Raw genomic sequence first — 25,384 nt, forward strand, 5'->3', positions numbered from 1 at the left:
GAAGTGTTTTAAATGTTTGAGAGCGATCTTTAAGAGAAAAAGAAGAGAATCTTATTACGGGGAAGAGGCACCGCCAGAGGGTACACCAGCTCACTATATGGCAACGAATGTTGGGTTGCATACTATACTGTGGCTTGATACTTGGAGTAAGATTACAGAAGGGAATGAGGAACTGACTTTTCCGAAATACGGAACGTTTAGATTAGAAGTGTTGCATCAGCTGAAAGCAGTTATGTCCTCATTGAGACCTTTGCCTAGACCAACACAGTTTGAGACCCTTAATGCGTGGATTAGGGCGGCGCACGACAGGAATCAGAACAGACGCCAGGAAAGGGTAAGGCGATCAGTAAGGGCAGTGCAAGATGCCAAATGGGATGCGGAAGCCAAGAAATGGAGGGTACAGACGATTGAAGTGGATAAGTTGTACCCAATGAGAGAGGTTACAGGAGAAAAGAGACCCATAGAAGAGGATGACGAGAGCGAGTCGGAGGATGGCCTAATAAATAGGTTGTTGATAGATAGACCGCCTCCGGACAATAAGGAGATAGAAGGTACTGAGCTCCCAAGGGAAGATAGAGTTGACATAGAAGGGAATAGGCCACTCCCTATAACGGATTGGGTACCTACCAAAGGTGAGGAGACACCTCAACATAGTCCTGTGCAGAGAGTAGTCGGAAGGGTTGTGGTGCAGAAGATGCCAGCAACAGAGAGGGTTGAGTCTTATGGATTGCCAGATGCTCTTCAAGTACCCGTTACCATAGGTCCTATAGTGTCGGTTTATCACCCAGAGAAAGGGAGAGAGGAAGAACAGGTACGGCTAGACAGAGAGAGAGTTGAGATGGAAAGAAGGAATAACATGACAAATGCCTGGAGGCAATTGCCAGGACCGATAACGTGGAGCACCCCATTGGATTCAGCAGTGAGTCCCGTAACAGAACAGAGGGGTCAGAGAGGACCGATGGACCTGAGGGGACCACGGCCGAAATCCTATAAAGAGTTGAGGGCTGACTTGAGAGAATGGGATAAGTCCACAGAAGCACAGAGCAACAGGTCAAGAGCAGAAGCTGAATGGGGAAGTCGAGGCAACGGGATATTATCTCACTGCGGGGCTAGCGAAAGTAGTCAGGAGTGGGACGGTAAAAGTCAGGAGAGTAGAGGAGTTACACGTCATATTGACGGTGGAAATGGACAGGAGCAAAAAGACAGAAGTACGGAGTGTGGAGAGACGTCTCGTCTCATTCAAAGTGAGGGAGACCAAAGGACACAAGAGTACAGGGACAGGTTTAAGTGCACTCTCCATGCACCTGATGATAACATACAGCAGTGGAATCGTGGGAACGTGGGGAACCGCGAAGGATCTTGCCATGCGTCAAGTGATCAGAGGTCACAGGCGAATTGCGAAGGCATGGGGAATAATGGAATGTCTTACCATGCACCTAGAGAAACCAGGCAGAATGGGAAATGTGGGACAATGGGAAATAGGGAAGTGTTTCACTATACACCCAGAGAGGATGGAACTGCATGGGACCTGGAGAGATGGGAGCATGGGAGGACTTCCCATAACACGCCTGAGCCCAGACGTAGGACTCAGAGCTGTGATGGGAGAGATGTAAATGGACTCTCTAGAGATAGCATACTGAAAGCTGTGATAAAAGCCAAAAGAATCGATGTGACCAGCTTAAAATCTGACCTGGACGATATATTAGATGGTGTGTTGCCTTTAGAAAGGATTGACATGTACGAACAAGATGAGCAGCTGTTTATAGCAAAGGATATTACTCGGAAGGCAAGAGCAACTTATGAGAAACTGTCTGAACTAGCAGAAAAGTATATGGTAGATTTGTCCAGAACAAAGGCATTGCAGGGTAACCATAGGTTGCATTATTCAGATCAGGACTTAGATGAGAGGAGGACGACTGGATTAAAAACGCACATAAGGGAACTGATCACAGGAATAAGAGCATGGAGAGATCTGGACAAATGGGAAGAGAGGTGGTCCAAAAAGGGAACTGTTAGGCGGAGCGCGAATGTGATGTCTCCGGAGGGAAGGCTAATGCAGATGGAGGCATTCCCTTTGCGAGAAATAGCGAATGGGAGTTATGTACACGTGCCCTGGAGTAGGGGAGATTTGGCTGCATTTACCAACTCATTTCCGAAGTTAAGGGAAAATCCCGTAGAGTGGTACAAGCAGGTAGAGAGGTTTGTCAAGATTTCAAAAGTATTGTGGATTGATTTGAACACCTTATTTGACATTGTGGTCCCAGGAGACTTGTGGATAGCATGCAAGGTTAGTGTCGAATGGCCAACTGCAGAACCAGAAAGGGATGCTCGTACTAATGGACCGTCAGAAAGTGTAATGTTAAAATATGAAAGGGTGATGACATGGCTGAAGGATAAGGTGCCACCACAAGATATAGATTGGGTAAAAATAGACTGAACAAGACAGGAACCCAAGGAGACAGTTCATGAGTTTTATGAGCGATTGCTGAAAACGTTCAAACAATACAGTGGATTAGATGTAATGGATCCCAAAGATATAGGACAGTTTGTATCGAAGTTCGTTTTGGGGTTGAGACCTGATATTTGTTTGATGATTCAGCAACATTTAATTTGTTGGCAAAACAAACCATTAGATGAAATTTTGAGATACGCAAGGTATTGTAGTGATGAAATAGATTCTAAAACAAAAAAAACTAAAAGAGAAACTGATGATGGTGCAGATGCAGTCGGCTGGAAAGGGGTGGACAGCAGCAACAGGGAACAGGGACAATGGGACGGAAACCAAATAGTCAGAATAAGGACAACGAGGAAAACCCGAGACTTAGAATAGATATTGCTACATTGAAAAAAACAACAAAGTGTCACCAGTGTCACCGGGTGGGACATTGGAAACGCGAGTGTCCCTATAACCCAGAAAATGGAGAGCTAGAAGTAGAGGAGGAGGAAGTTCAAGAAGTTCCAGTTCAAGGGGTGACAGTGACAAGGAGTAGGGTGGCCAAAGGGGGGACTTCGGTTCCACGAGCTCAGTTCCCGCAGCCACCAAAGATTACGACAGGGGGAAAGGTCTATAGACAAATGCCTTTTTTCACAGATGAAGAAGAGTGTTACTACGTTGATCCATTGACGGGACGACGTGTAAGTAGAGAGGAGGACTGTACCCTCGGGGCAGTTCTAGAGGTGGATCAAAGAGGACCGTTTGTTGAGGCTGAAGTGGCGGGGTGTCCTACAACATTCTTAGGAGATACCGGAGCTACTCGATCAACTTTGAGATCGGCAGTGGTTCCAGATCTACCAATGTCGGGGGAAACAATTCAAGTGGTAGGAGTCGCAAATAGGAGAATGACTAACCCTTTGACGGAACCAGTGCCAGTGAAAATAGGAAACTACACCGATGAACATCAGTTTGTAGTATGTGATTCTAGTCCTGTGTGTCTGTTAGGAAGAGACTTATTGTGCAAACTGAACTGCACAATATACTGCACACCTCAGGGAGTGGAGGTACAGACTACAGACGATGATGCTACCTTTAAAGTTGCAAACTCGAGAGTATGCGTAGAACTGTACCCTACCCTGACTGTGGAGGAGCTTCCTTGGGACTTACAAGATACAGTGTCATCAGAGGTATGGGATTTTACTGGAGAAGAGATAGGATTGATCAAAGGAGTAGAACCAGTGAAGATCATGGTAAAACCAAATGTTGAATATCCAAGAACGCCTCAATACAAATTGACCCAGGAGACGATTGCAGGAATAAAACCCGTAATCGACTCTATGATTCAACAGGGAATACTGAAGGAAATCGTGGGTAGTCCATGCAACTCCCCGATTATGGGTTTGCAGAAACCTAGTGGGAAATTTAGAATAGTACAAGATCTTCGAAAGATTAATAAAATAGTTGTTTCATGTTGTCCAGTGGTACCGAATCCATCAGTGATATTGTTTCAGATACCATTCCAAGCTGAGTGGTTCACAGTGATAGATCTTTGTCAGGCTTTCTTTTCAATTCCATTAGATGAGGAGAGCCAGTATCTTTTCGCTTTTAAGCTGTAAAATCGTGTCTTAACATGGTGTCGTATCCCACAGGGGTATAGAGAAAGCCCATCAATTTTCAACCAGCTATTGAAGAAAAATCTTGAAAGTCTAGTACTGCCACAGAACTCGGTTCTGGTCCAGTACATAGACGACCTACTTGTTGCGTCAGGAACGGAAGAAGCTTGTAAGATAGATACCATCGCCTTGCTGAACCATTTAGCTGAAAATGGGCATAAGGTATCTCCGAGCAAATTGCAGTACTGTCTGACAGAAGTACAGTACTTGGGTCACCGGATAGAAAAAGGAAAGCGCAAGGTGTCACCAGATAGGATAGAGGCGATAATGAAGATGAACGCGCCTACGACACAGAGAGAAGTCAGGATGTTCCTAGGAATGGTTGGTTATTGCCGACAGTGGATAGCTAACTTTTCACTGAAAGCAAAACCCTTACAAAAACTGACGCACAAGGAGGTGAGTGATCCGGTACCATGGGACAAGGATTGTTTGATGTCGTTCCTACAGCTGAGAGAGGACTTGTGCCGTGCTCCAGCTTTGGGGATGCCTGATTACGAAAAACCATTTTCACTTTACTGCTGCGAAAGAGAGGGTTGTGCTGTGTCAGTTTTAGTACAAACTCATGGAAATGCCCGTAGACCAGTTGCATACTTTTCGGCTACTTTAGATCCGGTAGCCGCAGCGTTGCCCGGATGTCTCAAATCCGTTGCTGCAACAGGTGTCAGCATTGAAAGGTGTGAAAATATAGTCATGGGACACCAATTAGTGGTGTATGTACCTCATTCTGTAGAACTGGTAATGACCAGGACCAAGACACAGCACTTAACCAATAATAGGCTCACGCACTACGAGCAAGTTATTCTTGCTGCGGAAAACGTGACCCTTAAGAGGTGCTCTGTTTTGAATCCTGCTACATTGATGCCACTTCCTAATGATATAGAAGGCGAAGAATGTGAAGATCGCGATTGCCTTGATGTGACTGAACTATGCACCAAGCCAAGACCAGATATTGTGGATGAGCCGTTGACTGACCCTGATGAAATTTTCTTTGTTGATGGCTCATGTTTAAGAGACGATACTGGTCGGTTGAGAGCAGCTTATGCTGTTTGCACCATTACTGGAGTTGTGGAAGCCGCTTGCCTGGAAGGAGTACACTCCACTCAGGTAGCTGAAATCATTGCATTGACACGTGCCTGTTTAGCAGGTAGCAAAATTAGAGTCACCATTTACACCGATAGCCAATATGGTTTCGGTGTAGTTCATGATTATGGGCAATTGTGGTCTCAGAGAGGTTACATGACCTCCTCTGGTTCGCCTATTCGAAATGGGGAATTTGTGCGACTGTTGTTAGAAGCATTACAAGGTCCAGCAGCAATTGCGATTGTTAAATGTGTAGCCCACACCAAAAATACAGATTTTGTATCGCAAGGTAATCGATATGCAGATGAAGTTGCCCGCTACTGTGCGGAGCAAGGGTATTCTTTCACGGAAGTGGAAGTAGGTGGTACTCAGGAAAAGACAGAGTTAAACATGATGCTAGAAACAGTTGATACTTGGGAGGATTTAAAAGACATGCAAGAGAACGCACCTGATTCTGAGAAAAAGGCATGGGAAACAGCAGGTTGTGTGAAAAGTGAAATGGATTTGTGGGTTTCAGCAGATGGAAGGGCAGTATTACCTGAGGAATTAGTGAGTCCAATGGCACGACAGATACATGGTCCAGTACACTTAGGAAGAGATGCCATGCTGAGGTTATTTAGGCAGACTTGGTACAATCCTAAATTCAGGATTGCAGCAGAAGCAGTGTATCAAAGATATGTCACATGTCAACAATTGAACGTAGGGAAAAGAACACCAGTTACAATGAGTCACATTGGGAGGTCTGGGGGGCCTCTCAACCGAATGCAATTAGATTTTATTGAGATGCCAAAAATCAACCACCTCAGGTATGTTCTGGTGGTTGTATGCATATTTTCCAGATGGGTCGAAGCATACCCTACACGCAGGTGCGACACACTCACAGTAGCAAAGTTGTTGCTTAGAGAGTTGATTCCGCACTTTGGGGTGCCGACCTCCTGGGAATCAGATAGGGGAACTCATTTCAACAGTGAAGTTGTGAAGATGCTTTGCTCTGCATTAAACATTGATCAGAAGTTGCACTGTAGTTATCGACCAGAGGCTTCAGGTATCGTGGAGCAGATAAATGGAACTCTGAAGTCCAGAATAGCCAAAGTATGTTCATCGACGTCCTTAAGCTGGCCTGATGCTCTGCCCTTGGTACTCATGAGTATGCGTAGCACACCAGACAGGAGGACAGGTCTCTCTCCACATGAGGTTTTAATGGGGAGGGCAATGAGACTTCCGTCTGTTCCAACTACAGCTTTGTTGAATATTACAGATGACCTGATCCTGGATTTTTGCAAGGGACTATCTGACGTCATTCATTCTGTGTCTCTTCAGGTGCAGGCTGCTGAAGTTCCATCTTCAAGAGACCTATGTCACGACTTGTGCCCGGGTGATTGGGTACTGGTTAAAAAGCACGTCCGGAAGAACTGCCTAGATGTGCGTTGGAAGGGGCCCTACCAAATAATCCTGACAACGAATACTGCTGTAAAGTGTGGAGGGCTGCCAAACTGGATCCACGCTTCCCATACTCGAAGAGTTCCAGCACCCTTAGAAAAAACAGCTCCTCTCACAGATGAAAATCCAGCTGTGGACGGTGAACCACTAGAGGGGATCAGTCAAGCTGTGGGGGTGTCAGAAGAAGTTGGGAGTGTTACAGATCCAGAAGAAGAAAGACAAGACGACAGTGAAACGGAAATTGCCACTGAAGGAGAAAGTTGCTGTGAATACGGCTCAGACACAGATCAAGACAAGAGTGATCAAAAACCGAGTGTGAGGACAAGAAATAGGAGAACAAGGCGTGGAGAAACTAGTTGGCCTGAAAGAAGGAAGAGGCCGAGCTTGAAGCCAACTCCAGAGAGAACTCTTGCTCCTATATCTGAAGACTCGGATCTGGACGAAGGTGCACAAGGACAGGAACAGGAAGGTCCGAGAAGATCGAGGAGGGTGCGAGTGCCCTGCAGAAGATACGCTACTCCTGAGTGGACCTACCTAGCTGCAGATGTCCAGTGCACGGAGATCCGGGAGGGTGAGGGAAGTGACATTGACCAGTACTGACCCAATCATAACAGTGGAAATAGTGTTGGTGATACCCGGAGTGGAGGTCGAAGGGTTGCTGACACTCACTATCCCCAATCCTCCTTATCTGAGCGGGATAAGAGACATGGTTTTAAACAGAATAGAATTTCCGACTTTTTGTTCAACGAGGCCAACACATGAGGAGATCATTCTTCGTTTGGAAATATTAGAATACGTGATTAGAGCCGCTGGAACACGTCTGATTCCAGATTGTTAAAGACTTTGTAAATAAACAGATTGAAAGATAACCTAGCGCCAAGTGGAAGAAGAAGAAATTTAGGGACCTCCCATTTAGTGGACGGAGAAGGGCTAGGGTTGTCTGTTGCTATAAACTCAAAGACTGATCTTGCAGAAGGGATTATCAGCTTCCAGGTGTGGTTCGGAAAGACTGAATAAGCAAAGAAAAGAGACTTTGTGTTGTGAAAGAAAACCAGAACTACACTGTCTTGAGATCATGGAGGCTGGCAACCCAAACCGCAGGACAAAATGCATAGTAGGCACACTTTTAGTGGGAGTAATTTTTCTTATAGTTTTAGTAGTTACTATATCATATGTAGTGGGACATGAAAATGAAGAGAAGGCAACAAAGGAAGCAAAAATTGTATCGATACAGAAACCTACTACTGCTGGTCAAAGGGGGGACAATACAGAGAAAAATAAAGCTTTACTAGCAGCAGAGACTCGTAGGTTGCATGTGGATGAATCAAAGGGAAATTTCAAATCAAATGCATATGCTAAATTGCTTTATGAATATATTGATGCTATGGAGGTAAAGAATTGCTACGTTTGCATGCAATTGCCAGCCTCTGTAGACGAAGGTATTAGATATCATCATCTTCCATTGACTTATGGAATCACATGTAGTTTGTTGCTTAGTATATTTTATGAACGTGATGGTTTTGAGTATTATTTTTCAAATTTTGATGCTGTTTTACCAGAAGTTCCAAACTACAAGCACATGAACAAGTGGGATTATTATAAGAGTGAAGATAGATTAAAGAAATTTTTCATTCCTTGGAAAACGTTGGATACTTCACATGCCCGAAGAAATAATTTGACTTGTAAAGTGTCAGAAATTGAGAAAAGTTTTATAGGACAGGTGGATGATCGATACAGGAGACAGAAGATCTTAAAGGCTTCAAGCCAATGGAAAACAGATTGGACCGAGGAAGAAAGGTCACACCAAAAAAAGGGTAGTAATGGTCCAATAGCTTTAGATCGAGAGAAGAAGGGGAAACTGTGTATATATAGGGGTAAAACCTATTATGAGAATGTGTTTGTTGGAGAAGTAAATTGTGAACATGCTTTCCAATTAGAATATTATACCAAGGATTTCTTGAAGGAGATGCAGGTGATCCCGAATGTGTATTTTGTTTGTGGAAGAAATGCATACGTGAAACTACCGGATAATTGGTATGGATCATGTTATTTAGCAATTGTCTTCCCCAAAATATACCATGCTGAGGATTTGGAAATTATAGAGGGAGGAACTCAAGCTAGAGGAAGAAGGGATGTAAGCTATGAGGAAGTAGTTGGAGACGTATTTGGTGCTATGTTTCCTCTTTTAGGGATAGCACTGAATGATGTCAAGATTAGAAGATTGGCAACAGTTGTAGATAGGTTGTCCGCTAGTACTGCTAGATCATTAATGCTGGTGGAGGGAGAGATGCAATCGATAAGGGCAATGGTTTTTCAGAACCGACTTGCACTAGACGTTCTGTTAGCCAAAGAGGGAGGAGTCTGTAAGGCTTTGAAGGTTCAGGAATGTTGTACTTACATTCCAGACAATTCAAAACCTCTAGAAAAGTACATACGGAACATCACTGAAATTCATCATGAGATTGAGGCTTTGACACAGGTAACTGTGTGGGAAAAAGTAGGTCAGGGAATGGGTAAAGTTGGAGGTTGGTTTGCCAACCTAGGAAAGAGTTTCATTTGGTACATACTGAAACCTATCATCATAATAGTGATTTGTATAATCACCTTGTGGGGATTGGTGCGGCTGTACAAATGGTATAGATCAAATTGGTTGCAGAGATCCATGAGAGAGCAGGAGAGGAGATTAGCTGCGATGCAGGACAATCAGTACAGGAGTCTGAGGGCTCTAGAGATGAAGAAACGAGGGAGTACTGCAACGAGTTCTGTATGATTCAGTTCATACCTCAGGGATGGTGTTGTGATGGTGATGACTACTAAAAGTCATCAAAGGGGGGAACTGAGAGAGCGCAAATCAAGATAAAGATAGAAGTGCACCATATTTACAAGCACGTTGCATTAGTTTAGTAAAGATTACATAAGAGTGTCGAATTTATAGAGTGAAAATATGTAAGAGTGTTTAATAAAATAGAATGCATATATCAGTGTGAAAAGCTAATGTAGAAGTGTGTAGAGATGTTAGAATGATGTTGAAATTCCATGTTATGTGGCTGTTGTAGAGGAGAATGTAATGCTGATAAACGTAGAAATGTGTAGGCCACATGGCAGTTTACAGAGAATGAAAAGGTGCTGTTACTCTCTCACATGAGATGGATTTTAATGTTGTTATAATTCAAAGTATTATTGATCATGGAACTGAAATATATATTTTATAGAAGTGCTTCATATAACCATTGTGTGTAATAAGTTAGAATACTGTTTAGACAGAGTGCACAGGCCCGTTTCATGTAATTCTAAAAGGCCTGAATAGATGAGGTCGTTTCTTTTGATCTGCATGTGTTAGTTAGAGGAAGGTCATGTTAAGCATAAATTGCAGAGCCTCCTCGATGGTTTACGACTTAGAAGATACGGTGGAGGCCGGAATTTGGGGCCCACTGTACAAGTGTCTGTTTGCAGGTGCGAGGAGGAATAGAGGAGTGATGAATAGAGTTTTGTTCAGGGAGCCAGGCACAGGCCTGGAGGAGGCTTCAGGAATTTCCTGGGGGGTACCGTCCTGCCAGAGAAGAGCCTGAGAAGCAAGGTCAACGCTAACGATGGGCCCAGAGGAGTACCAGCATGGAAAATGCCAGAACCAACACCAAGTGAGGGGCGTCTCTAAAGGGCGTTTCTATTGTAAATGTGATTTTTGTATTAGGGACAGCACCCCTGGGTGGAGTTAGGGCAGATGGTCTGAGGAACCTAAGAGAGCGGATGGGTAGGCAGATAGGATAACTGCGAGACATCGATTTGCAACGAAGACTAAGGGAAGTGAGTGATCTTCTTTGGAAGTCACCACACTGACACCTTTTTAGGTTAAGATTCTGCTAAGTAGGGATGCCACTTAGTCTAGTGTAGGGACAGTCTAATCTGGATTTCTTCCTTTCTGTAAATGACTCACAAGTTACAGCTTGTGTCTATTCTTGCAACTCTGGTGATTTTTGAATTGATTTTGGTGATATTCTTCTGTCGACTAAGAGCATTTAGAAAATTTATGTTTGTATTGATACCAGTACATCTTTTGAACCTTATATTGAGATGTTTGTATCTCCAGTTAACTTTGGCTTTATAATAAACTTTTAAAACTTACTCGTAGTAGGTGGTTCTTTAGAGTGGTGTAAGTCCTTATTGATTGACCTAGTAGTGGATTGCCTTTTACTCTATGACAGGTATCAACGGTTCAGTCGACCTGAGTTGGGATCTAGATTTATAGCAATAGATCAGAAATCCCGCCGTATCACCAGTAAGGTCTATTTTTTGCAAAGAGATGGTTTTCAACCCCTTAAAATGCATCATCTCGGAATCTGCACCCGGATGTCATACTCATTTTTAAAGTTCACGTACACCGAGCGCTATGCCGCTGAATCATAACCACCACATGATTTGCTGGAGATACATGCAGAGTGCCAGAGCTTTATGAGGAGCTGACGTCATTGGTTACATAGCCAGATCTTTAGATGTTTCCTAAACAGGGTAACGTTGGTTTTAGCAAGCCAGAGAGAGCTCCACAGTTTAAACCCGACGAGCGAAGATCTCATTCTCAAAGTCACGGTTCATGTCTTAAATTCATTGAAACGTCAAGCCGTGTTATGATGCAAACAACATTTCTTAAGCACCTTTCATTTTGTGTCCACGGAACACCGTGGTACAAAGCATCTCCTTGAAGTCAGGGGCAGGCTGCCTCTGAGTCAGGCGCCTAAGAGCCATTGCTGAGGATTTCAAAGAGATGCACTTCACATTAATGCCACAAATGCAAACTTTCTGTCTGGTGAGTACAAAATAACAATCATTGGCAGCGACAGGGGGCCTCATTTATGAGGCTGTGCGCCACTTTTACGCTACCGGTGCGCCACTTTTTGTGACGCACCAGTGACGTAAAAAATGCACCTTGTTGCGCCATATTTACAAAGTGACGCATCTAAGTAGATGCGTCACTTTGTAAACCCCTGCGCCACATTATACCTGCGCCAGGTATAATGTATGCAAGGGGGCGTATTGACGCAAGAAAGGGTGATGGAAGTGATGCTGTGAAATCTATGAGATTTCACTGTGTCACTTTTAGGACACCGTTGCGTCAAAATCTTGCGCCTGCCTCACAGCAGGCGTAAGACTGACGCAGGCCCTTTCACATGGGGCTTGCCCCATGTGAAAGGGCGCATTGCTGGAGTTGCATCACTTTTGTGACACACTCCTGCAATGCGTCACTTTTGCGCTTACAGATACGTCAGAAATACTGACGTATCTGTAACTCCTTGCGACATGATGCGTCATACATTAAATTTGATGCATCAGGAATGTCACAAGGAGTGTGCACTGAGAAGTGACGCATCGCTGCTTTCACGCAGCGATGCGTAATTTCTCATAAATGAGGCCCTATGAGTCTCGCATTTCAATGACTTTACCCATTGTTTTGGTTTTGCCGGTTCCTATTAGGCGATGCTACAAGCCGGCAAAAAGAAAGAAAAATGTTTTGCGTCTGTGCCAATGCAATATAGAATCATTAGAACTTGTGATGATGTATACGTGTACATACATCATACCTGGAAACATATGCTTCATGACGGGAAACATCCATTACAATGCAGTCATTACAACGACCTGCCTTTACAACGCAACTGTTACAACGCAACTGCCTTTACATCGCAGGCCATTACAATGCATTCCATTACATTGCATGTCACTACAACGCATGCCATTACAATGCATACCATTACAACGTATTATAAGGTAAGTAATGGAGATTTTTTTAGTATTTGGGCCGGTATGGGTTTTGGGGTACTTGGGAATAGTAATTTTTACCCCTACACTATCCAACACTTTCCCTACTGCTGCACTCACTGGAGTGGGAATAGTACTTTTTAACCTTACACTAGCTAACACTTACCCTACTGTTGCCCTAAAAGTATTATGCATTGTAATGGTATGCATTGGAATGGAATGTCTTGTAATGGTAGTTTTAAAAAATATGTTGTAACAGCATGCGTTGTAAAATCATGCATAGTAATGGTAGTTGCGATGTAAAGACTGTGTTGTAAAAGCATGCTTTGTAATTGCATGTGTTGTAACTTCATATATTCATCATGACCCAATGGGAACATATTTCTCTTTTCTTAAGCTTTTAATTAGCTGCCAATTATAGAGCAAAAGGTACACAAAATAGGGTTGAAAGCACATGTACGTTAAAGGAGAAACCTGGTACCGAATTGCAGTTGCTTAACTCTCCAGAAAATGCCCACAGAAAATAAAATAAATGAGATGCCGAGGGATGAGTCAGGGAGGGGCACAGAGCACTAGAGATACCAGTGGGTCGCAGAAGTTAAGGCTGGAGTGAGGATGGACTTGGGGAATGAGGAACAACTGGGAGCAGAGGACAACGGGTAACAATGAGGAGCAGGAAAGTAACTGAGGAGTATTGAGGGGGTGGGGAGCTATAACAAAAGAAACATGAGTGGGATTCGAGGGTGGAAGGAGCATACAGTGGAATGAGCAAGAAAACTAATTTATATATTTATAGCCTTATATAGCACGAGCCGCAACCCTAAGGGTATAAGAACTCTTTACACAGGTCATCAACAAAAAAATTGAATTAACCCGTTCTGTGCTCCTGTCGGCCAACGGCCGACGGGGGCATTACCTGGCTGGTGCTTCGAATGACATTTGGCCGACGCACCCCACCCATTTCTTCGAACGGTCCGCACTGGCGTGGAACGTTCAAAGCAATTATGGAGTTAATGAAATAATCAAACCTACTTTCCAGAAAATAGAAGCAATTTAGGATATGCTACTAATTTGTGGGACACACCATTTTTTAGGTGGCAGATGCTGCTGAAGGAAAAGGATTTTTAGTTATTTCTGAAGGAATAATGTCAGGGGTTGGTACTGATGGTAGTTGGAATGGCATTCCTTATTTTGGGGACAGTCCCAAGAAAAGCTTGCTTGAAAGATCTATATTTATTAAAGGAAAATATCATGATAACTCTAGTGATTATTGTACCTGCTGGACAGACTGAGTATTTTCTAGTTGCACATTTGACTTATAATAAAGTATCACACAGGGTTAATATCGCTATCAAAATTGTGGTCTCCTGGTGTGTACTTAGGCACCACTTTGATCAAAGATACACATCTCAAAATAGATGTGTAGCTACCAGTGGTACAACCAGTGCAATGCACCGGGTCTATAGGTGGAAAGAGACCCACCTACAATAACCCTAGCCCCTTGAACCCTGAGAGGGCACCTAAATACCCATGCTGGCGTACTGCCACAAAGTATGTGTAAAATACAGATAACAGAATTGTCTTTTAGATAGCACAGTTGATTATTGCTTTTATCCCAGAATGTTTTTGCTACTTGCAATCAGTTTAAAAGTTACAATCCATTTAATAGAGTACAGCGAGCTGTGAAATGGCATCAAATAGCTACATGCAAACTGCAAGGAATAGGTTTAGAACCTTATGTTTTTCCCCAGTCTTTTGTTATCCTAAGGTTACTAAAAAGACTTTGAATAGAAATAAATTAGTAAAGCCAACCCCACCCACTGTTGTGGGTTTTAAATCCTGATGTTGTCCTTCTACCAACCAAGCCCTCTTAAAATATACTGCCTACCAGTATGGATGACATGTGACCTCTACCCTCTGTAGTCTTCATTGTGCTATGCACATTCCATATACATTGATTTTGACACTTGCATGATTCATTGCCTCCGTATAATGTGTATGTGATGTAAAGTGATCTGACTCCCTATGCTGGTATGAGTAGTACTGTAAATTAAATACATGTGACAGAGGGGCTATGCAGAAATGAGAGGCACTCTTGTAGGGCAGTAGTGAGACAATCCGTGGAGCAGGAGCTCTTTGGGGAGTCCAACAAAGATTGATGCACCGGGCCCCACTAGCATAATAGCCTGCCCTGCATAACATCATTTTTTAAAGATACTCCACATAGGGATTTATCTTAGTTAACAAGTTAAAGACCTTTTCTAATCACATTATGAAAACAGAATGCGGATCCGAACGTTCCCACAAATTATAGCCCTATCTCCCTCCTCCCGGCCTTCTCCAAAGTGTTGGAGAAACATGTTAATAAAGTGATCATGGAGTATGCAGAAAGTTACAATCTCTTGCGCCCCACTCAATCTGGCTTTAGGGCCAATTATAGTACTGAAACAGCTCTGCTGGAGGTGACAGAACATCTCAAATATAAGCTGTATCAGGGGGGCAGATTACTTGATCTGTCAGCAGCGTTCTACACAATGCCAGACATGATGCTGCTCGACAGACTGAGGAAGATGGGAATTGAAGGTCAGGTACTAGCCTGGATGACTTCCTATCTTAAGGATAGAGAACAGGTAATATGAACTCCCCTTTTTCAACCCCCATGCCCAGTATGCAAGTAGGAGTCCCACATGGCTCTTCCTTCAGTCTATCTCTTTTTAATTTATATATGTCACCTCTAGCACCCCTGGCAGAGGCAAATGGCGCCAAGAGTATTTCATATGCCGAAGGCACAGACTTCGATGCGGACATAACATGAGCTCCCAAGTTCAGGCCTTGGTGGGAACCTCTTTTGGCTTACTCCGTATGCTGAAAAAAATTCCCCCCCCTCCTCCCACTGGACTCCAGGAAGACAGTGCATCAGGCGCTGGTTACATCTAGATTAGACTATGTCAGTGTCCTTTAAATGGGTCTACCGGACTACCTCCTTCAGTGCCTCCAGGTGCAAAACTCAGTGGCTAGGGCGATTCTCAGATTGAAACATAGGTCTCATATGGCCCCTCATCTCAAAGCCTTACACTGACCTCCAGTGTGTGAGCAGATTTAATTCAAGGCCATGGTAATTTTTGTTAAAGCCCTACATGGTAAGTGTGCCGGATATCTCAGAAGGCGCGCTTGTAACGCAGGGAAAGTAAATCCTTCAGCCTTCTGGGTGTTCAAGCATGGAACAAACTTCCAGCGGCTCTGAGAGTATCCACTGATCTGACTACCTTTATGAAACAGCTGAAAACATGGCTTTTTAAGAGTTAAGTCGTCCTCAGGTGCAGTCATGTGTGAACCTTTAGTGCCGGACACTGCTGATGGAGTAGCTGTGTGCTTTAAAAGTTCTGTTCATTCCTTCATTCAATAATTCATTAAACCATCTAAAGTTTGAATATTATATTGCAGAAATAGAAAACAGTTAGAAGGTGAGTAATGTTTCATTACATTGTCCACTGAGCTTACAAACTTATACAAGTTCAGACTTTTAGTTATTGTCTTTTTCCTAATAGTTGATCCCTTGTGTTCAGAGTAGGTCTTAGCAAAATGATATAGCATTTTGGAAGAAATATGCAGATGAATAGACCTGCACTGGATGAGATGATGCCAAAGACTTCAACGGCAACCATGTATTTCCCTTGAGTGCTCAAATAGCCTGGGATGAAGGACATCCATACACTGAGGAACACTAGCATGCTGAACGTGATCCACTTGGCCTCATTGAAGCTGTCAGGCAAATGTCGTGCCAGGAATGCCATCAAGAAGCTAGCACAAGCCAAAAGACCCATATATCCCAGCATGCACCAAAGAGCAGTATCTGAACACTCATTGCACTGGAAGATGATTGTCTCAGTCTTCAATGTCAAGTTCTTCTCTGGGAAAGGAGGGCACAGCAGCAACCAGGTGGCACAGATAAGGACTTGGACAGATGTGCAAACAGACACAATAACCACAGGAACCTGAGGGCCCAGCCACCTCCTCATGTTACTGCTGGGCTTTGTGGCATTAAAGGCAATGACCACCATCATTGTTTTAGCTAAAACACAGGATACACAGAGAACAAATATGATCCCAAAAGCAGTTTGCTGCAATAAGCATGTGATCACCTGAGGTTCCCCAATGAAGAGCAGAGAGCAAAGGAAACTGAGAGTCAGGCTACCAAGGAGAAGATAGGTCACCTTTCGATTGTTTGCTTTCACAATTGGAGTTTCTTTATATTTGATAAAAATCCGGTACACAATAATTGTAACAATGGCACACAGCATCCCTGAAGCAGCCAGAACCAATCCAAGAGGCTCCCGATAGGAAAGGAATTCGATTTTCTTCATGAAACAGTCAGTTCTCATCCCATTTGGCCAATGGTCCTCTGGACAACTCCAACAATTACTAGAATCTTGAAGAGAAATATACTGCTTAACACTACTGCAATACAAACCACACTGTCTTCTGTTGTGCATTCTGCCCTTAATAAAATGCACGCTGCAAACGTCTTGGGAAACATAAATGTGATGTATCTCCTGCAATAGCCACTGTTTGGTTTGTGTCTTTGGACGTGATATTGTAATGACTGATAGCATATTAAGGGCTAGATATACTAAGGGATTTTGCTGTTCCAAATTGCAGATTCTTAATATCACATGTCGCACTGCAACCCACTTGCATTCCTCAGTTTCAGACCAGACCTATTAATACATAGGTCAATTCACAAAAAAAGACGGGTCACAAAAATATGGTGCACATTTTATAACTGGTTGTGAGAAATTAGAACTTGTTTGTAGTGTCTCCTCACTTTTTGCCACATTTTGACTAAGCTATTTTTATGACTCTGATTGTCCCCTGAACTCTGCTAACCAAAACTAGGGCCTGTGCTCTGATGATGAAAAGTACATGGTTACGTATAATTATTATTGATAATGACAGATTTCTGTAAGTCCCTAGTATATAATAAGGGAATGGGGATTCAAACTACCTATATGTCCCTAGCATATAATAGAACAGGGAGGTTTACAGGCCCAGTAGACTTCCTGCACTAGAGTGTGCACTGCTGAATTGCCTGTTGTTATTTGAAAAGCCAGCCCTGCCTTGCAGGCTGCTTTTAATTTGCAATTAAATACAAATTCGACTTTGGAATTAAAGGTATTTCCAAAGTCTCAAACTACCTTATTTTTTACATATAATTCACCCCTAAGCGCTCTCCCCTAGGTGACCCAGTGGTAGGGTGCCTTGTAACTATAATTGGGAACATTTTGAAAGATGTTTTATAAGTCCTGGTGAGGGAAAAACTGCCAATTCTGTTTTCCCCATTGTAGTGAAAGGCTCAATAGGCAAACATTGAGTAATTTTATTTAAGTATAAATGTTGACGTGAGCCACCCAAAAATATACTTTAAGGTGTCTAATTAATAGTTAAGATAAATCCAACAACTTGCCACTGTTAGATTTGTAATAACTATTACAGAAAACAGTTATTAAACTTTCTTTTCTGTGAGCCAAAATCCAGCTTTCCAGCTGCCTTTTCCCGATTGGCCAGAATTTCCAGGACTGCGCCAGAGCTGCTTGATGAGGTGTGAAGTGTTCTGCCAGAGTAGATAATGGATTTCCTTTGGGAGGAGAACTTTAGCTGCAGAAGCCAAAAGGCAGGAGGAAGGCGGGAAAACCAAACTGGACTTCAAAGAGAGAATTAAAGTTTGAGATCAGCAGAGGCTGACCCTCACAGTCTGCGCCCCAAGCCACACAGGATCCTCAGTAATTAGATTAATATGGAGGTTGGAAGGGATGTGTAGGTGAAACTTAGCCAATCACAGGAGCATCAGAACATCCTCACTGGGATGTTAAAGGGTCCAGTCTGAGGGCGACGTAGGTGGACCACGGGTGCCGAGCGTCGAGGGCGGTGTGCCGAATACGCTTCCACCCCCTCCTGAGACCCATGGTGTTTATTCATAACACCCAGAAAGTGCAGAAACGATCAGTAGAAGCCTCCTAAACCAGGAGTAATTAGGGATAAGTCTCTATTCCTAATTTTTTGCACTTTTTGACACCATTTGATTAAAAAATGTTTCACTTTCACGTCCCTAGGTTAGGGTGGGCCTTAGCGTGCCCATACCGCCGGGGTTTATCACACACCCAGTCCTGAAGAATTGCCGGGTAAATTAACACCGTTTCAATGGCAAGAAACATGTCGACAACATTGTAGGAACCCACCACTCAATTAAAGTGGACTGGTCCCTCACATATTTTTTAACTTCATTGTCTTTAGTGATCATTTAATAAAGTTTTTCTTTGATACACTACTGACATTTTTTATCCTCCATCACTCACTAGTATAATTTTGCACGCAACACGCCCTCTACTCACCATCCCGCTCCGCAGTAATTCTGGCGTTGTAGCACACCAAAGAGACATTCGGTCTCTTTGGTGGGGCCCGATGATGAAGCATGTCATCACCAGGTGGTGAGTGAGGGCCTTCTTTAACATCCCAGTGAGGATGTTCTGATGCTCCTGTGATTGGCTCAGTCCTCTCTTCATGGACACTCTTCTTTTGTTTATGAAATACTGACCGGGGAACAAGAGTGTCCACATACTCTCCCTGTCTCTCTTTTTGTAATACGTAGGTGAAACTTAGCCACACCAGTGGGTTGGCTTAGCCAAATATAACCCCAAAGGAGAGATGTTCTCCATTTTGGATTTTTAGAGAATGGAGCTTTCTGGGGCATGAATATGCCACCCATTGGAGGGATTGTGCATACATCTGGGTGGCACCCTGCATCTAATTAGTCAGGCCCCCCGTTTGATCACCTAAAACTGTAAATAAATATGGGGGGGAGAATAGCTCGGTACTACAAAGAGAAGAATGACTGCCCTGCTTGAAACCTGATCTGCACCCCAAAGGTCTGAACTCTGAAGGACTGCACTTACTTCACATTGTGGGACTACACACCTAATGACTTTGCCTTGCTTCAAGAAGGATTAAGGAGTGGACTCCCTACAGCAGGAAGTCCCAATCCTGGAAAGGGCTCAGTGGACTTTTAAGAATTTCACCAGGTGCATTGTTGGAATTGTAATCTTAACATCCCAAGGAACAGCTGTCAGAATCTAGACCCCTGGTTTAGTGTTGTGGACACTTTGAAGCATAAAGGAGACCTTATGGAAGAAGTTCCAGAAGCTCAGAGAAGTTTGCATCAACTTTTGTAAAAAGCGCCATCTGCTGACCAGTTGCTTTGTGAGAGTTGTAGTCCCAGATCCAGGAGGCAAACAAGAGCATCTGCACCCTTGGCTGGTGCTGTGGACCACTTTCCTGCATCAAGAAACACTTCTGAAAGTAAGTGTAAAGAACTCTTGACTTTGTCCCAGTCCAGCAGGACCTTTTAACCCTTTGCTCACTTTTTACTTCTAAACTCTAGTGTTACATTTAATCTAAAAAAATCATATCTCTGATTGCTTACATGCAATTTTTGTTGTTTTTGGTTTCTCTTTGCTTGTGAGAATATAATCTATTTTTACAAATTGGAATTGAATTTTTATTGTGTGTTGTGAATTACTTATTCAATGTATTTCTTTAAAATAAAATACTTTACACACCTGTCTCCTAAGTTCTGCCTCCCTGCTCACAGCCAGCTACCAAGGGTTGAGCAGGGGAATAACTTATTAAGACCCTAACTGAACCTTTCATTGTGTTTGTGGCCTTATTTCCAGTGGTTAGTCAATACTTATCACTACTAATAAACCACTTATCAACGCTGCTTTTTCAGACCAGAACAGTTTGTGTGGCTCTTGGTCTTCTTCTGCATAGTCCCATTATATTGTGTCCATTAGGCTGAAGTCTAGTTTTTTTATAGATCATCCCACCTCTTGATGTTTATATGTATGGCATTTTGCTGAGAATGATAAGGATCTACATATGTTGTGTCTTAAATGGAGCAACTCTGTGCTCAAATTGCAGTACTAATAAAAGTGTGGTCCCCTGGTGTGCATCTGGCAACCACTTTGATTAAAGAAACACATCGCAAAACAGGAGGTCCATGGCTTCCAATGGTGCAGCTGGTGCAATGCACCCAGGCGCACATGTGAAAAGGGGCTCAACTACCACAGCACTAACCCCTTAAGCCCTGAGAGGGCCCCTAAATAACCTTGCTGAAGTTCTGAACAAGCAAGATGACATTACATTTGGTGCCTGATACACAAAGGTAAATTACACATTTGTGTAAGTTTAAGTTTGTTTTAGAATTCAGAAACACTGATTTAATAGTAAATGTATCACTGTGGAGACTCTGCAGTCGGCGGAGAACTCAACACATAAAAAGATACAACATGCCTATCTTTTTATTAGCAGAGCTTGTGCAGTTTTACATTTACTATTAAATCGAAATTTGTGAATTTCAAAACAAACCTAAACCTGCACAAAAGTGTAGGTTTAACTGTGTGAATCAGGCCCATTGTTTTTATTTATCACATTTGCTGTGTGCTCAAAGACAGAGGTCAAAAGTCAGACTAATCTTTCCCACAAATTGCTGCTTATTCTTTTAACATGAAGATTGGTGTTTATTTAAGTATAATGAGTTTGTAAAGTCAACTGTGTGAACATTTTGCTGGTGACAAAAGAGAGTCTTTAGGATGCCATTTTCATTTAAGAGACAACAAATTCTAAATACCTAAAAATGAACTGTACAAATATTTCAAAATAAATAAACTGTTAGGAAAGCACAAATACATTTTTTTTTCTTCTAAATTTGAAGTGTTATGGAAACAAAGATTTTAATTGGATCAAAACAAATCAAGTAACATTTCTTGATGTTGGCCACTGATAAATATTCTCTAAAAACCAATTCGACCAAATTATCATTTGTGTGCTATATAGTTTTGTCAGTAAAACTACATTTCTGTACACATTTAGCGGTCTTTTTAATGGGAAATGTGCTTTTTGTATATGACAGTGGCTACCACACCATGCTTTAGTAATATATTTGTGCCAGTGTACTCCCAAATACAGATACAGCTACACAATACACCGTCACCACTCTCTTGCTGAATGGTCATGGCTAATTTGTGACACTAATTCTTTGTGTGATGCTTGGATTTTTCAAAATCGCCATGACTTCAGTAATGTAACATTGATGGCAGAGCTGCCAGTCTGAAAATGGTGACATCACCACTGCTTACTGAAGCCAAAAGAGCTCTTACGGCACACCCTACATTAATTTATTTCAGCCCCACGGAGTTGGTAGTTCCATGTACTGTGGGTGGGAGCAGCAGGCACAGAATCGCTAAAGTAGGAAAATTCCAGCTTTCTAAAAGTGGCACTTTCAGACCTGCAACTTAAAATCCAATTTTATTCTAAATTATGATTTTAGATTGCGAGTCTAGAGACACCAAACTAGAAAAGTCTATCTCTGCACAATTGGATGTTACACTTAAAAGTTATAATAAGATAATCCCAAAGTTATCCTAAGGAAGCGATAGGCTTTGCAATATTGAAAACCAAATTTGTACGTTTTTCACTTCTGGGGCATGTAACACTTTAAAGGTATATGTCCTGCCTTTTAAATACATTACACCCTGCCATATGGGTTACCCAGGAACTATATTACGGGTAATGTATATGCATGAAAAGGGAATGTTTAGGCCTGGCAAGACTTTTATCAGGCCAGTTCGAAATGGCAGTGTTACCTGCACAGACAGGTTGCCCTGAGTCATGGATAGAGGGCTACTTAAGTGGATGGGAATTAGTGCTACAGGTCCACTAGTATCATTTAAATGACTGGCCCTGGGCACATGTACTGTTCTTTACTAGGGACCGTTAGGTATATTTAATATGCCAATTGGGGATGAGACAATGTTACCATGTTTAAAGGAGAGAAAATATGCACTTTGGCAGTGCTAAAGTACTCAAAGTTCTATGGTCAGCTAAAGCAAAGTCAGAAAAGGTAGAGGAGGAAGGCAAAATGTTTGGGGGTGACCCTGCAGAGAGGGCCATTTCCAACAGGCCAAATTTTTCCTATGGCATCCTGCAGCTCCCATGGCAGTGCTGCCATACCACTTGCTTGCAACTCTTTTCATCTGAAGTGCACTGTATCCTGTGTGACCATTGCTTCTAAGCAGGGTCGCCAACTTCGAATGGTTTGTACATAAACATATATCAGTGCTATATATTCCAAAATGTCCATCATATTTAGAAAGATTCTGTCTGCCATTTTTCATTAGTATTTCAAGAATACATTTTGCAAAGTAGCATTTAAAAATGGCCACCCAGTTTTTATATATCAAACAAAATAATACGTTTCATGAAAGCACTCCTTGTTTGAGGGCAGCTCCCTTGTCAAAAAGGCAAAAGGCCATTGATGCACCCAGTTTTTACTGCCATTTTGGAATTGTATAGTGCAGAGTGTACCACAGTTTTCCATCACCAAGATGGCCAAATGGTTGCTTCTGAATGTGATGGTAATGTTGAAACTTGAAAATAACGATACACCGTGCACAATATCATTCAAAGATGGACATTTGCTATATGTCCAGTTTTATTTTTCTGTTACAACCATATATCCGTTAAATTAAAATTGCACCATATTTGTTTTCAACTGTACTTTTTTTAAAATTTATCCTGGATACACTTGTTGAGTTTTTGTGTTCTTTATTGTAGGTGGATAAGTGGGTACATGTAGTAATGAGTGGTTGGATGATAAATAGACACATGAGTGTAAGGGTGCATGACAACGTACATGTATCCTGACTTAGTGAGTGTCTAAACCCACCAGCTACTGAAGAAGCAATTGCAGTTATAAGCAATTGATGTAGGAATGTAGTATGAGTCTTACACTTTTATTTTTTTAGCTATGTATTTGATTGTTGGTGACCTCTTTCAATACTTCTTCAACACCTTCCTCAGAGAATGTTTTTAAAATGTTCTTTGCTACCCAAGGTTGCGCCTAGGATATTTAAAAAAATCTTTTCTTTGACCCCATGTGGCAACTGTGTCACAAATGTTGCAGGAGCATAGCTTAATGACCTTTACATGTTTTTAGCAACCGCCTACCCTGAGTTTACTTCTACAATTCCCCAAACCATTTTGCAGCTCTGATTGTTTTCATCATTCCATGAGTATGTTTAATTCTCTCTACCTGTCTTGTTAGATATGTGCCCTGCAGCACATGGGATGCAGTCAAAGCAGCAGACAGGTTGACCTTTCTGAAGGGCTTTTCTATAACCAACAGCACAGCTTTCACTGCACACAGAGCGTGGGGCCTGGGGAACGACATGTGAAAGTTTATTTCAAAACAATTATACATTAACCACAACACTTTAACAGGAATTTAAAATATATATTCATAGCATAAACTACAGTAATTGTATACCAGAATGTATAATTATGGACATAGACATTGAATATGTTTATTATGATTGATTGCCTTACAGTGCAACTATGCATTTCTCCTCATGTATGAATACTTAAGTACGTCTTGAAACAGAGCTTGGAAGAAGTGAACTGTGACCTTGACGAGTTCTAATGTGAAACAATAGAGCATTGTCAGGAGTGGGCCCTGCCACTGAGAAAAGATACATCCTTTTGAGCAAAGGTGAATTTTCAATGTGTATTTAATACAACATTCACAGTATGTAGTTTCTGCTTTCGGTGCATGTTGACATTTTTACAAAGGTATATTTGGGTATTGCTGAAAGGCTAACTAGCAAAAAGAAGACATGTTTATTTTTTTTTATTAAGTTTCGCTTACGTCTTTGATATTAGTAAAGACCTAGACCCAATGTGCAAATCAGATCTCAAAAGTTATTTTTGATTTGTGTTAGAAGAGATTGGAACATGAGATGTTGGGATGTGTACTTGTGTCATCTAATGTCTGGTTCACATTGTGAATTAGGATGTGGTGGGGTGACCAAGTGGAAATATAGGCAATCATTTAGAATTTGTGAGATGGGCACTCCATCACAAATGGATATCCTGTCTGCCTTATTACAAGAGTATTAAGAAAGTATATGCTTGTTTTTGATGGAGTGCTCATCCGCCAAGCACTAAAATAGTCCCATAGTTGCAAGAGAAAGATTATGCATAGTATTAGTGTGATTAAAATTACATTATACACATTTACTGTTTGAAGAAAAAGGGGTAAAAGTGGTTTATCAATTATCTTAGTTTATTTGGCCAGATGAAATCCTGCTCTTCGTTCTCCTTGGCCAGCAACTACGTTTCTAGACCACATCTTCATGTTATACTTGATGAGGCAACTCTTGTGGTAGAGACTTTCCTAGGAATGAGTTAACTGGGAAATTGTTTTGCGCCCCTTATTTCAAGTGTTTTTTCACACTATATAAACTTTTTCAGTTCTGTCTACCCACCTCTACCTCACATTCTGTCTCTGTCTGGACATTGTGATCTGAAGCATTTTGGGCCAAGTTATATATTTTTGTTAGGTCTCTTTTCTGAAAATGTAACATATAATTCATTATTGTTAGGCTTGGCTTGAGAAGAAATATTGAAATTCAAAGTTATTCCAAACAGATGGCCCAAAATATGGCTTGGCTCGAAAAAAACAAAATGATCATTGTGACACTGGCATTCGGACATCAGGATAGTAACATCTGAATCAAATGATCACATTTCTTGATCATCAAATTAGTTTCTGATCATTTACAGCATCAGTTCTACAAACCTCTGCCATGGAATAGCAATGACAAGTACCTGGGAAAGATCAGGATGTACTCTAACTCCAAACTGTAATTCCTTAATCAGTTCCTGTGTGACCTGTGTGAAGAATTATTCTTCCATCTGATCCCATCTACAAATATAGTTGACATAATCATTTTTTTACTTGTTTTTTGTTTTTGTTTTGTATAATCCCCCCAGGGCATTAGAGTACTTTAGAAGATAACTAGACATTACACAATTGTGGCACAGGGAGATTGAGTGAATTGCTCAAAAGTATAAGAAGTTGAGGCAATGTGGTGATTCAACTCTGGTTCTCCAG

General features: G+C 42.0%; 1 protein-coding gene across 1 annotated transcript in view; it reads right to left on the reverse strand.

Annotated features, from left to right (window-relative positions):
* Window positions 1-15,905: 15,905 nt before the first annotated feature.
* LOC144797956 (vomeronasal type-2 receptor 26-like) overlaps window positions 15,906-25,384 on the reverse strand; it is a 29,125-nt gene continuing 19,646 nt past the window's right edge. The window contains exons 4-5 of the mRNA XM_078668761.1: window positions 23,525-23,648; window positions 15,906-16,807 (exon numbers count right to left, since the gene is read on the reverse strand). Coding sequence (XP_078524887.1) covers window positions 15,906-16,807; window positions 23,525-23,648 — 1,026 coding nt within the window. The remainder of the gene's footprint in view (window positions 16,808-23,524; window positions 23,649-25,384) is intronic.

Source organism: Lissotriton helveticus, chromosome 12 (genome assembly GCF_964261635.1).
Source record: "Lissotriton helveticus chromosome 12, aLisHel1.1, whole genome shotgun sequence".
Lineage (NCBI taxonomy): Eukaryota > Metazoa > Chordata > Amphibia > Caudata > Salamandridae > Lissotriton > Lissotriton helveticus.